General features: G+C 41.2%; 1 protein-coding gene across 8 annotated transcripts in view; it reads left to right on the top strand.

The window, feature by feature from the left end:
• Positions 1–8478, top strand: part of ZC3H11A (zinc finger CCCH-type containing 11A) — a 39924-nt gene extending 31446 nt beyond the window's left edge. For all 8 annotated transcript variants that reach the window (XM_070497832.1, XM_044758765.2, XM_014830025.3 and 5 more), the window contains 6 exons: positions 2183–2686; positions 3038–3105; positions 4657–4987; positions 5475–5641; positions 6017–6084; positions 6487–8478. In XM_070497832.1, the coding sequence (XP_070353933.1) occupies positions 2183–2686; positions 3038–3105; positions 4657–4987; positions 5475–5641; positions 6017–6084; positions 6487–6745 (1397 nt within the window). In that variant the 3' untranslated portion in view covers positions 6746–8478. The remainder of the gene's footprint in view (positions 1–2182; positions 2687–3037; positions 3106–4656; positions 4988–5474; positions 5642–6016; positions 6085–6486) is intronic.
• The last annotated feature ends 4735 nt before the right edge of the window (positions 8479–13213 follow it).

The raw sequence follows: 13213 nt of genomic DNA, 5'->3' as shown, positions 1-13213 counted from the left end.
GATATAACCCTGTAAGTGTATGTGTACAATTTAAAGACTAATAAAATGAACATCCACGTACTCAAACCCAGCTTTCTTATATGTTGCTGGATTCAGTTTGATGCGTTTTTGTTTTGTTTAGTTTTGTTTTGTTTTGTTTTTGTTTTTTGAGGAAGATCAGCCCTGAGCTAACATCTGCTACCAAGCCTCTTTTTTTTTTTTTTTTTGCTGAGGAAGACTGGCCCTGAGCTACCATCCGTGCCCATCCTCCTCTACTTTTTATATGTGGGACGCCTACCAGAGCATGGCTTGCCAAGCAGTGCCATGTCCACACCCGGGATCCGAACCGGCAAACCCTGGGCCACCAAAGTGGAACATGCGCACCTAACCGCTGTGCCACTGGGCCAGCCCCTATTCTATTTTTTTAATGTCTTCATTTTGATGACATTTGGGTAGGGTAGGGGAAAAGGGTCTCCCTGTCACCACTCACCTTGTCCTTTTTGGAGTGGTAATTTTGAGATCAGTTTACCATCTTGAAATGGAAGAATTCTTATTTTAAATACCTAAAGAGGGGGCCAGCCCCGTGGCCAAGTGGTTAAGTTCGCACGCTCCGCTTCAGCCGCCCAGGGTTTCACCGGTTTGGATCCTGGGTGCAGGCATGGCACCGCTTATCAGGCCATGTTGAGGCGGCGTCCCACATGCCACAACTAGAAGGACCCACAGTTAAAAATACACAACTATGTACCGGGGGGCTTTGGGGAGATAAAGGAAAAGTAAAATCTTAAAAAAAAACCTAAAGAATTAATTCAGTAAGTGTTTGAGTGCTTCCTGTGTAACAGGTACTGTACTAAAATATTGCAGATAAGTATAGTTGCTGTTCTCACTAAGTAGCTAGCTAGTATGGTTGGAAATACAGGCAATAGCAGTGCTATGTGATTGGAGAAACAAACTAGATTGGAGGGTGTCAGATTCCGAGCTGAAGTCAGTTAAAACTAGGCAGCAGGAGAAATGCTTGCTGGGGAATATTCCATGTAGAAGGAACAGCATATTCAAAGGTTCAGAGGGTGAGACAATATACTGTGTTAAAGATTGTAAAGGGATATTTTTTGGTTTTGCTCTTTCATTACAAGCTGTTATTTAGTCACTAAATATGTGTGTGTGTAATCTCCAAATTCTTGTTTTTTCCACATCACTTCATTATTTCTTTCTTTAGCCCTTCAGGCATATCTGTCAAGTGTGAAATTCACTCTTTAGTTTAAACAGATGTAGGAAGATTAACGTATCATTAAAAATAGCTCTTCAGGGGCCGGCCGTGTGGCCGAGTGGTTGGGTTTGCGCGCTCTGCTTCGGCGGCCCAAGGTTTCACTGGTTTGGATACTGGGCGCGGACGTGGCACCGTTGGACCATGCTGCGGCGGTGTCCCACATGCCACAGCTGGAAGGAACCACAATATACAAAAAAATGTACAACTGTATACTTGGGGGCTTTGGGGAGAAAAAGGGAAAAATAAAATCTTTAAAAAAAAAAAAAGATAGCTCTTCAGTGTTATACCCATCTCTGGGCCTTTCCCATTTTTCTTCTGTCTTGTCACCTGTTTTACCTCCTTTTCATCCTTTAAATGTCACTTAAGTATTACTTCCTTTGAAAAGCTTCCCTTAACCAACTCCTAGACGGAGGTTGGTATTCTTGCTATATGCTCCTCTATAGCATTATACTTCTTTATCAAAGCTGTTATCATTACCATACTTTGTTGTTTCTTAATTATTGGTCTGTTAGACTGTAAACTACATGTGGGCAGGGATTGTATTTTGCTTATCATTATATTTCTAGCACAGTGTCCAGCACATGTTTATATCCAAGAGTGAAGGGAAGAATTAATTTATTGCAATTTTTATTGGTAAGATTTATAATGACAAGTTTCTCCAACCTAGTAAATGGCTTTCAGGCTTCTCAAGAATAAGCTTTTGAATAGAAATCCAAATCAGCAATTTTTGCCTCCTAAGAGTTTTCTTTGAGGGCCACTACCTTAAACATGTAATATTCTAAGATTGAGATTGAAGCAAATGTACTTTTGATCATTTTAATTGCATGCCTAAATGATACCACTCTATTGGATTCTGTCCTGATCCAAGAATAGAAAGATCATAAGTCATTAAGAGATGAACTCCAAGTACAGTGACTTGTTTTCCTCCCATGAACACAGAGAGAGTTACTAAAGTTGGTGAGATCCACGTGAAGACATTAGAAGAAATTCTTCTTGAAAGAGCCAGTCAAAAACGTGGAGAATTGCAAACTAAACTCAAGACAGAAGGACCATCAAAAGTTGACGACTCTACTTCAGCAACAAGAAGCTCCTCCACTATCCGCATCAAAACCTTCTCTGAGGTCCTGGCTGAAAAGAAACATCGGCAGCAGGAAGCAGAGAGACAAAACAACAAAAAGGATGTAACCTGCATCAAGCTAAAGACTGATAGTGACATGAAAAAACCAGTGGTTTTGCCACCCATCGTTGCCGGCAAAGGACAGTCAGAGGAGCCTGCGGGCAGATCAAAGTCTATACAGGAGGTGCACATCAAGACGCTGGAGGAGATTAAATTGGAGAAGGCGCTGAGGGTGCAGCAGCGCTCTGAGAGCAGCGCCAGCTCCCAGCCTCAGCCTGAGGCCACCCCGGGGGCCCGACGGCTTCTCCGGATCACCAAAAAAACAGGTAACCAAAGAGCTTGGTCTGTAGTGCCGCTTCCCCACATCCCAGGTCAAAGAGACAGTGGTTCCACAGGATATTCATGGGAGTTCTGTGAGGACCTTTCTTTATGTAGATAACCAAAAACCACTGGATTAAGTAAAGGTAAGCTGTTTCTTTACAGCAGCACTATATAATACATAGAACTTTGATATTTTAATGTACATTTGGAAACTATGAGGACTAGTGGACTTCATCTTCAGTTGTCTTTACCCTATGCTTCTTATCGTTACTTTCATTAAGAAAAGTTTTAATTTCATCTGTCATGAAGTTGCCCCCTAAATGAAATAACCAGTGATTTGTTTACTGTGAATATAGGTGTAAAAGAAGAGAAGAAACTTCAGGAAGGAAGTGAGGTTGCTTCTCAGAGCAGTGTTACTAGAGAGGTGAGTTTCCTTAAAATCACTTTATAGTTTTGATCATGGCAGGCAAAGGCTAGATGAATGGTAAAGTGTGCTTTTTAGTTTTAGCTTATGATAAATTTCTGTTTAACACTTCACTGGTCTGTTAGGGTAAACAGTCTTTCACTTACCCTTACCATTTTCTTTTTTTGTAAACAGTATTTTCTTTTTTTTTTTTTCTTTAGAGATTGGCACCTGAGCTAACAGCTGTTGCCAGTCTTTTTTTCCTGCTGCTTCTCCCCCAATTCCCCAAGTACATAGTTGTATATTTTAGTTGTGGGTCCTTCTAGTTTGTGGCATGTGGGACACCGCCTCAGCGTGACCTAATGAGCCATGTCCGCGCCCAGGATGCGAACTGGCGAAACCCTGGGCCGCCAAAGCGGAGCACGCACACTTAACCACTTGGCCATGGGGCCGGCCCCAACCCTTACCATTTTCTAAGAGAGTTTTCTATACTATGTATATCAGTGTTCTCTGCTTTTGTAAATTTGTTTTTAATTGGTCATTAATTTTTATTTATTTATTTTTTTGCTGAGGAAGATTGTTGCTGAGCTAACGTCTGTGCCAATCTGCCTCCAACCTTGTATGTGGGACGTCGCCACAGCATGGCTTGATGAGTGGTGTGTACGTCCGTATCCAGAATCCAAACCTACGAACCCCGGGCTGCCGAAGCTGAGCATGTAAACTTAACCACTATGCCACTGGGCTGGCCCCTCTCTTTTTTTCTTTTTGGCTTGAGGAAGATTAGCCCTGAGCTAACACTTATGCCAGTCTTCCTCTACTTTGTGTGTGGGATGCCACCACAGTGTGGCTGACAAGCGGTGTGGGTCCACGTCTAGGATCCGAACCCGCAAACTCGGGCCAATGAAGTGGAGTGCGCCAAACTTAACCACTATGCCATAAGGCTGGCCCACCATTAATTTTTTAAATCAGGTTTTTTTTGCCTTTGAGAATAATGCCACTCATCGTACAAAAGTTGGGAATTTTTATTTACAACCTAGATATAACCACTATTAGCTTTTTTCATGGATTTCCTTCAAGCCTTTTGTTTATATGCACATGTGTGTGAATTTAACTCATATTTAGAACATAACTGAGAACTCTCCAGTGTATCAGTTTGCAGCCTGCTTTTAACTTTACCGTATTACCGTTTGTTTTTACTGGCCAAATAGTGTTTTCTTATACAAATATAGTCTGTTTCTGGACATTTGTTTTATACAATTAAGATAATCAACATCTTTATTACATGAACCTTTGTGCAAGTGTCTGATTATTTAGGAATCAATTATATTAGACTTAGAGTTGTGGTTGTCTAGCCTGTAGAATGTGAGTTTCTATTGTTCCAGACACCTTTAATCTTTCGTCTTTAGCTTAATGTTTTTTATTTAATATCAAAGAGCAAAAGCTCTTATATTCTCGATCATGTGAAACTCTACTTGACTTAGATGTTAGCTTGGTAACTTATAAAGAGTAATTATCGTATAGGTTATTTTAGAGGTAGTAGATTTTAATTCTGTCATTTAAATTTGTTCGTAGGCTTCAGATGAGACCACAGGAGTTGGCATCACTAAAATTCAAGTGAAGAGATGTGAGACCATGAGAGACAAGCATATGCAGAGACAGCCAGAGAGGGGAGCCTCACAGAAGGAGAAATCAGTTTTGACCCCCCTCTGGGGAGATGTAGATGCTTGCAATACCCAGACAGCAGAGAAATCAGCGCTCACTTCTGTGCCAGGCATCACACGGCACCTGACAAAGCGGCTTCCCACAAAGCCATCCCAGAAGGTGGAAGTGGAAACCTCAGGGATTGGAGACTCAGTACTGAATGTGAAATGTGCAGCACAGACTTCAGAAAAAAGGGGTAAAGGTGAGCATTTTTTCTAGTGTGTCTTGCTTTAGGATCTCAAAATTACCAAGTTTCAGTAACTCCCTGGTGATGGTTGAATTGAATTTCATTTGCCTTGTATTCTGGTCACACAGATGGATAGTAATATTTCTGGTAATTCTCTTTAAAAAGACAAAACTAGATGAGTTCCTTTCTCAGAATTTAAATTGCTGTTTCAAAAGCTTTGTCTAAAACTTTCCATGGTGCATCTTTCCTCTGGTTTTGAAGAAGAAAAACACCAGGGAATAGAAGTGCGGTGGCAAATTCAAGAGCCACTGAAAAGAATTGAGTAAGTATCTACATATGGCCATTTGTAGTGCACATTGTGTATGGATCATTTTCAGTTTCTTTTTTTCTTTAATTATTCACGGTATTTCTAGTACTGTGAAGGAATTTTGACATTGTGAGTTATTCTCCACGTAAAAGGGCTTATTCCAGCTAGTAATCAGTTATTTTCTGTCCTTTGTAGCTAAACCCAAAGTGAATGTGAAGCCATCTGTGGTTAAAGTTGTCTCATCTCCCAAACTGGCCCCAAAGCGCAAGGCAGTAGAAGTCCACCCTGCTGTCATTGCAGCTGTGAAGCCCCTCAGCTCCAGCGGTGTCCTGCAGGAGAGCCCGGCCAGAAGAGCAGCTGTGGTAAGAAGTGGATCCAGCTTGAGGGTGCTGACGTCTGTGGAGGAGGGAAGCAGCCCGCGCTCTGTTAGCTCACATTCTCTACCTGTGAATCCTTCCTCCCATTTCCTAAGCATTGTTATTGTTTAGGTTGTCATTGTGTTTACGTTTACAGTTAGACATTTACGGAGGCACAGGATGGCATTTTTTCTAAAGCTAAGTTTTGGGTGCTAAGATATTTTGCTTATTTGTCCCCTCAACCTTTAAATTATTTATTCTTGGATTCCCAGGCTTAAAAAATGATAACCATGATTCTAAGAAGGCAGCAAAAGAAAATGAATACACTTAAATGAAAAAGCCTGACTCTCCCACTGAATTACCTCACTTTTACTTTTGTAGGCTGTTGTCCCACTGCTCTCCGAGGACAAATCAGTCACTGTGCCCGAGACAGAAAAACCTAGAGACAGGTAACACCTACAGTTCTTTTTAACCAAACTTTAGGCCACTGTTATTGTTTATGCTCTCTAGAGAATAACACTGCTAAATAACTTTAGACATTGACAGTTTAGCCACATCTGAATAAATCTGCTAAACATCAAATTAATTGCAAGAAAGCATGATACTCACAGTTGCTATCCTTCATTGGTGCCATTGTTTATATTTTGCCTCTATTATTTAAAAAATGTTTTAAACACCCATCTGAATTCTGCTTTAAAGGACGAAAATACTTTGTCGTAAATCAATAAAACAATTCTTTGTGTGTCCTCAGAAACACCTCTTGGCTAACTCTTTGTGTTCCTGAGACTAGTAGTCCAACCAGCCGTTGGCAAAGCGCTGTTTTCTAACCGTCTTTGGGGTTTTTCTTACAGTTTTGTGCTGCCTCCGACACAGTCCTCTTCAGACCCCTCCCCACCAGACGGATCTGGCCCTTCCTCATCCCAAGTGGCCACAAAAACTCGCCGACTCAGTTCTGCCTCAACAGGAAAACCCTCACTCTCTGTGGAAGATGATTTTGAGAAACTAATATGGGAGATTTCAGGGGGCAAATTAGAAGCTGAGATCGACCTGGATCCTGGGAAGGATGAAGACGACCTTCTGCTTGAGCTGTCGGAAATGATTGATAGCTGAAAGTGGTGGCGGTAGAACATTGCAGACAAACGAAAACAAAAACAAAAACTCGCCAAAAAGCTGGACTCAGTTTCATCTATTATAATATTTACCCAAGATGATCATTTCTTTAGTCTAGAATTTGCCCCAGATCAGAAGTATACCTCTGAATTATCTGTATGTGTCCTGGATTTCTTGGGGTCAGATTTTTAAAGTCCCTTGATAAGCATTTTGTCCATTTGATGCCATTGTTTAGCATCTTTGAGAAAGAAGTTATGTCTTACCCCTCTCTCCACAGAATGAGTGAGAGGGAGAGCCAAGCGAAAGGGTGCCAGAGAACTCAGTGACGCCTTGAGGTGTTTGTCAGTTTGGTTTTTTTTCCCCCTTTGTTGTATTATTTCTTTTATGTATTGTCTTAATGTACTTAATATTACCTGAGTTTGAAAAGGATGAAGACAGCTGCTACCATTAAGGACCAAATTTCACGCTACCACTAAACAACAACAAATGCACTCAGTCTGTGTAAAATTGTATGTGTTTTTAAAGGTATTTGGAGATTCAACTAAGCTTTAGAGAGGCCTGAGCAGCTCAGGAAGCCTGTAATCTGGACGTAATTTTTTGGACGTGACTTTCAAGCTTCTGCTGCCCTGTAAGCCTCTGAAGAGCAATAGCTAATTTATTATTACTGTAATTTTTTAAGGCTTTAAAGTGCCTCAGGGGTCCTCTGAAACTAATTTTCTATTTCTGGGATTCCCTGGATTCTTAATAAGAGATGGTGACATAATGATTAGAGGAATTCTTTTTTAGCATGAAAGTTGTCCCGTCTCTTCTTCAGTACTTGCCTCCTTTATCACAGGGATAAGAATTGGTTAATTTTTTATTTTTAACTCTCCCTGCGAACTCTTCTTGCCCAGTATTTATTTGATGCCCTTTAACCACCTGAGGGGAAAATGAACTTACTCAAGCTGCCACTGTTTGACTGTGGGCTGTGGCAGTGCACTGAGGCGCTCTGCAGCAGGGTTGTTGAGGCGCTCTGGGGTGTATTGTATGCCTGCCAGTTTTCTTCGTTTCTGAATTGAATTTTCTTTTCTTGATGTTAGTCTCCTTCATATCACCTCAAGGTTTAGACTTGTGAAGGGACAAGTATGATGGAGGTAATAGTCTTGAAAGGAGACGTATTGTACATAGCCGGAAGGAAGAGGAAAGGAGGACTTTTCCATTTTGGTATTTTGGTTTAGGTGGCCAGTTTTGTTTCTCCTAGGGAAATCAGACCCACCTGTCATGTTGGCTCCTAAGGAACTGCTGTTGTGAGCGGCTCTTCAAGAGTTGAACTTCATGTGGCCTTGTCAGGAATATGGAAAAGGAAGAAAGCCACAGGACTGCCCATTCAGTCTTGGGAAGATCTGGATGATTCTGCACAAACAAAAATGACTTGAAATTTGTGTATAGACACCTCTCTACCAATCCATCTTCAGCTGACTGAATGTTGTATAATAGCCCTTCTCCAAAGCAGGGGTGGAATGTTCTGGTTTCACCACAGATTTTTCTACTTATTTCATTTTTGGAATCGGCTTATAGATTCCAGATCCCTTTTGTATATAACCTTTATTCTTTCGCTTTTTTAAAAATAATTTTGTTTCATATTTAAAGCCCTTGTATTAGTCAATGATTCATGTTCAGCATTATTTGAACCGTTTGCCATTACAGAAAGAAAGACTTATTTGTGTTTTAAATAAAACTGGTGTAGGAAAGTCTTGACGTCGTGAGTTGAGTAGTCATACATCATGTTAACCTAGCATCTGCCTCAGTAGAGGCCCCAATCAGAATGTTGTTGGGCGTTGGTTACTGCTCCAATTTCACAGATACTATTTGGCTTTAGAAACCTGTTACAGGGACATACTGCCAAAATTACCCACACGGATGCTCAGTTTTAGACATAGATTCTTTCAGTAAGAATGAATATTATTATATGAAGATTTTTTCCTGACACTGATACCTAGCTATAATTTTTTAAAAGGAGAGAGGGTTTAGAAGTGATCTTAGATGTATTCAGTAATTTAGAATTTTCAAGCATGAAGGCATATAAAATATTTAACTCAGGAAAGTCCAAGTTTTTCCAGTAGTGCGCAATTTTTTGTTATGGGAATACATTACAAATTTGTTAGCTACCAAAGAACATAGGTTTTTCCAACTGATAGTCTAAAATTACAGTCATGCGTTGCTTGACAACAGGGGTATGTTCTGAGAAATGTGTCGTCAGGTGATTTTGTCGTGGTGCAAACATCATAGAGTGCACTTAGACAAACCTGGATGGTGTAGCCTACTACACACCTAGGCTGCACGGTACTAATCTGAGGGGCCCACCGTCAGATATGCCGTCTGTTGTTGACAGAAACATCATTAGGTGGCACATGACTGTAGTCCCAACAAAGTGAATCAACTTTTCACAAAAAGCAAAACAAATTGTGTATTCAGTTTTGAGTGATGATGGCTTTTAGTTTTTAGCAGTAAGAAAAAGATCCAAATGTTGCAGTGTGGCCATAGCCAGAAATTGCAAGATAGTTTGCGACTCATATTTGTCTCGAGATAATGATCACTAAAGTTCTGACCTTAATCTCAAATTCCAATGGGTCTTCTGTCTCATGTGTCCAGAACATAATTTATTTTCATCTCAACCAGTCTTTGACACCATGATAGGGATAAGACTGATGTTTAATAATTACAGTTTCCGTATTAAAGCTTGTCCTATGTTGGTCACAGTTCCATGATCCTTTTCTAAAATTGTGGGTTCATTTTGCAGAATATTTCTGCAGTTCTTTAAAATATTTGCTTCCAATTTGTCAGCAACAGGAGCTGTGTGATCTCCAGTTGCTGTTTAACAGGCACACTATTTTAAACTAACACTGAGTAGTTATTATGTACCTCTTAATTCACATATCCATTTTCACACTAAGTCCTACACTGCATTGGAGAGCACTGCTTTTTATCTCCAATGGAGTGTCACCATGTGTTCAGATTTAACAATGAGTGTATTCTTAGCGCAATTGGGTTTGATTCATTGAACCTTTCAAAAGCTCTTTTTCCTTAAATCTGATCTTCAGAAGCTGCTCAATAAATTATGAAAGTTTCCACAACCCACACATCTGACTATGTTAATCTCCAAACTGCTTCAATTTCTTTGAATTTGCAAAGTGATGTTAGTTAAGGGCTTGAGCACAAAGAAAATACTTGACCATTTTCTTAACTTTGTACAATAAAATGGGCAAGGAGTAAGCAATGACCCTAAGTAGGAACAGCAATCCAGAATTTATATTTTAAAAATGAGACTGAGTGGAGCTGTGAGTAATGTATTTAATTTTCTTGGATGTAACTGCAAAGATGTTGGAGACTCTGAGTCTGTGGTGGTGAGCAAAAAGTAGTGGACTAAAATTTGGTATTGCCTGTCTCTGGGTTTTTTGATCTTTAGACTGATTTGCCCTCAGGAGTAAAGCAACAGCCTGTAGAGTTAAGAGTAAGGGTAAACAGAGCCAAGATTCAGACTCCAAAGAAGGCAGAAAAGGGAGAATGCTCAAATAAAGCACTTGTTTGTTGAATAAGTGAATGAGTGAAATACGGAATTGGATGAATCAAGAACACGAGGAGGAGGAGGAGGAATTTCAAGGGGAAGGAGAAGCAAAATGGAAAGTGTATATGGTTAATGAGGTCACTGGTTTGCTTTGGGAGCTCAAGGAGGGTGGTCAAATCTAGAAAAGCTGTGAGGAAAAGACAGTGGCATAACTGCCACAAAGTATTTTGGACTCCCATCCCTCGAAGAGGCTCAGATGAGAACATCATGAATTCTATCTATGATTAAACACTACTGGCCACTAAAGATAGATGGGTGTAAGGCAAACCCTGCCCTTGAAATACTTAGGAAATGTTTTTAAGAGAAAAGTAACAAGAATGAAGTCGGTGCAAGTAATAAGTGGATGATGCTACAGAGGGAGTGAGTGAGCAATCAAGAAGTTTGAGACTGGTCAGGGAAGGCTTCCTGGAGGTGTTAGAGCTGGAGTTGTGTGTGGCTTAGCAAAGGAGATGATCTGAGCTGCAAACATGGCCAAGTTGAGCAGGTGAAGTTTGTTGTTGGTGACCTCTGACCATCCGATTGGTACTCCTTCAGAGTCTCTGCCTTGTCTCATTCTTGCTCTCAACTATTCATGGCTAAGGTATAAACTGATATTTTGAAAAAGAGGGTCAGCCCTGGTGGCCTAGTGGTTAATTTCAACCCCACTCTGCTTCAGTGGCCTGGGTTTGGTTCCCAGGTGTGGGCCTACACCACTTGTCTGTCAGTGGCCATGCTGTGATGGTGGCTCACATACAACATAGGGGAAGACAGGAAGCAGATGTTAGCTCACAGTGACTCTTCTTTAGCAAAAAAAAAAAGAAAAAAAAGGGTCGACTGTAAACGCAAATCTGAGTCACTTTGCTTCCACCCTGCCTACCAGCCTTCTATCCTGCCACTGACTCTTCGTGCTCCTCACTCCAGCAACTGGCTGTTGACTTCCTTCATACGCTAATCTCTCTCTAGTCCTTTGCCTTTGTTAATGCTGTCTTCTACCTAAAAGTCTCTTTCCTCTCTTTTCTTTTGGCTAACTCCTACACGTTCTGTGACTCCCAGGCTAGGCTGCCTCTCCCTATACCCTGCAATCCCTTTCCCCAAATGGGTTTGGTGCCTGTCAACTAGGCACGTGTTCTTTGTTTACTCCCATTGTTTGAAAGTTGTTTATCTGTCCATCTTCCTCAGCAGAGTATAATCTCCTTGAGACAGAGATTCTAAGCTCTACAGTCCACACCTAGTATAGGCCTGGCACATGGAAGGTGTATTAGTTTGGTAGGGCTGCCGCAACAAAATACCAGACTGGGCGGCTCAAACAACAGAAACTTATCTTCCTACAGTTCTGGAGGCTAGAAGTCCAAGATCAAGGTGTTGGCAAGTTTGGTTTCTTCTGAGGCCTCTCTTTGGCTTGCAGATGGCCGCCTTCTCACTGTGTCCTCATATAGTCTTTCCTCGGCATGTACCTGTCTGTGTTTTAATCTCTTTCTATAAGGACACCAGTCACCTCAGATTAGGGCCCAGCCATATGACCTCATTTAACCTTAATCACCTCTTTAAGGGCCTATCTCCAAATATAGTCACATTCTAAGGTACTGGGGGGTTATAGCTTCAACATATGAGTTTTGGGGGGCACACTTCAACCCGTAACTGAAGGCAGTCAATGAATATTTGCTGAGTAATGAAAAAGTTCTTGACCCATTTCTGCTGATCTTTGCTAAACCACCTCCGTCTTTTCCCAGCCCCATTCTTTAGCATGCTTCTGATCAATCACAGCCATTCAGCAAGTTGTGAGGCTCCCGGATGAGACGGAAGGAATTTCAAGCTGAGAGGAAGGATGTTCTTCAATATTTAGGAGGTCTGGAGGTGACTCTTATCTCAGGGTCTATCTTCTTGGACCAGTGATTCTCCAGCCTATTTTGCAGAGACCTTGGGAGCGTCATGAAAATCTCAAATTTTACAAGAACATTACGATTTGTTGCAACAAAAGGAAACATGTTTCATAGTACTTTCCAGTATCTATTTAATAAATTTCTTGAATTGGCGATATATTCATTCCTGTTTCAAAATTCAAAATGTACCTTACGGTCTACAGTAAAAATCCTCCATCGTCCTCCTGCCCCAGCTGCCCAGTTCTCCAAAACCAACGTCAGCAGTTTCTGAGATGCTTCCACAGATACTTGAGGCATACAGAAGTATACTTCCAGACAATATCATGTATAAAACACGATAGTCTACACCTTGTTTTTTATATTTATTATGAATAGTTTTAATTTATTAACTACAAATTCACAACAAATCCTGTTTCATTTATACGCACACCAGCTCTCCAGCCCCTATTCTGGCCCCCAGGGCTGGGACCAAGGTGAGGCAAGCAAGGTGCCTGAGCACAATTTAAAGAGGGTGCTTACTCGGGCTTGTACTGTCACATGTGTGTGCCGCCTCAAATTTTGCTCCTTAGGCTCGCCCCATCTGAGATCAGCCCCACTGGCTCCGCTGGACTGTTTGGAAGGAAATCTCAGATGTATCATAGCTTGTTTTTCTTACTGTATATTGGATATTTCCTATCAGGGCACAAACAGCTTCTTCAATCTTGATTATAGTTGCATAGTATTACATCAATAAGCAATAACTGAGCTAGTCCCTACTGATAGGCATTTAGGTGGTTTCCTGCCTTGGTATTTTTTGTTTGTTTGTTTGTTTGGGGTTTTTTTTTTTTTGAGGAAGATTAACCCTGAGCTAACATCTGCTGTCAATCCTCCTCTTTTTGCTGAGGAAGACTGGCCCTGAGCTAACAACCATGCCCATCTTCCTCTACTTTATATGTGGGACACCTACCACAGCATGGCGTGCCAAGCTGTGCCATGTCCGCACCTGGGATCCAAACCGGCAAACCC

Source organism: Equus asinus, chromosome 25, assembly GCF_041296235.1.
Source record: "Equus asinus isolate D_3611 breed Donkey chromosome 25, EquAss-T2T_v2, whole genome shotgun sequence".
Lineage (NCBI taxonomy): Eukaryota > Metazoa > Chordata > Mammalia > Perissodactyla > Equidae > Equus > Equus asinus.
Note: the sequence above shows the minus strand (reverse complement) of the source record. Positions and strands in the feature narration are given on the sequence as shown.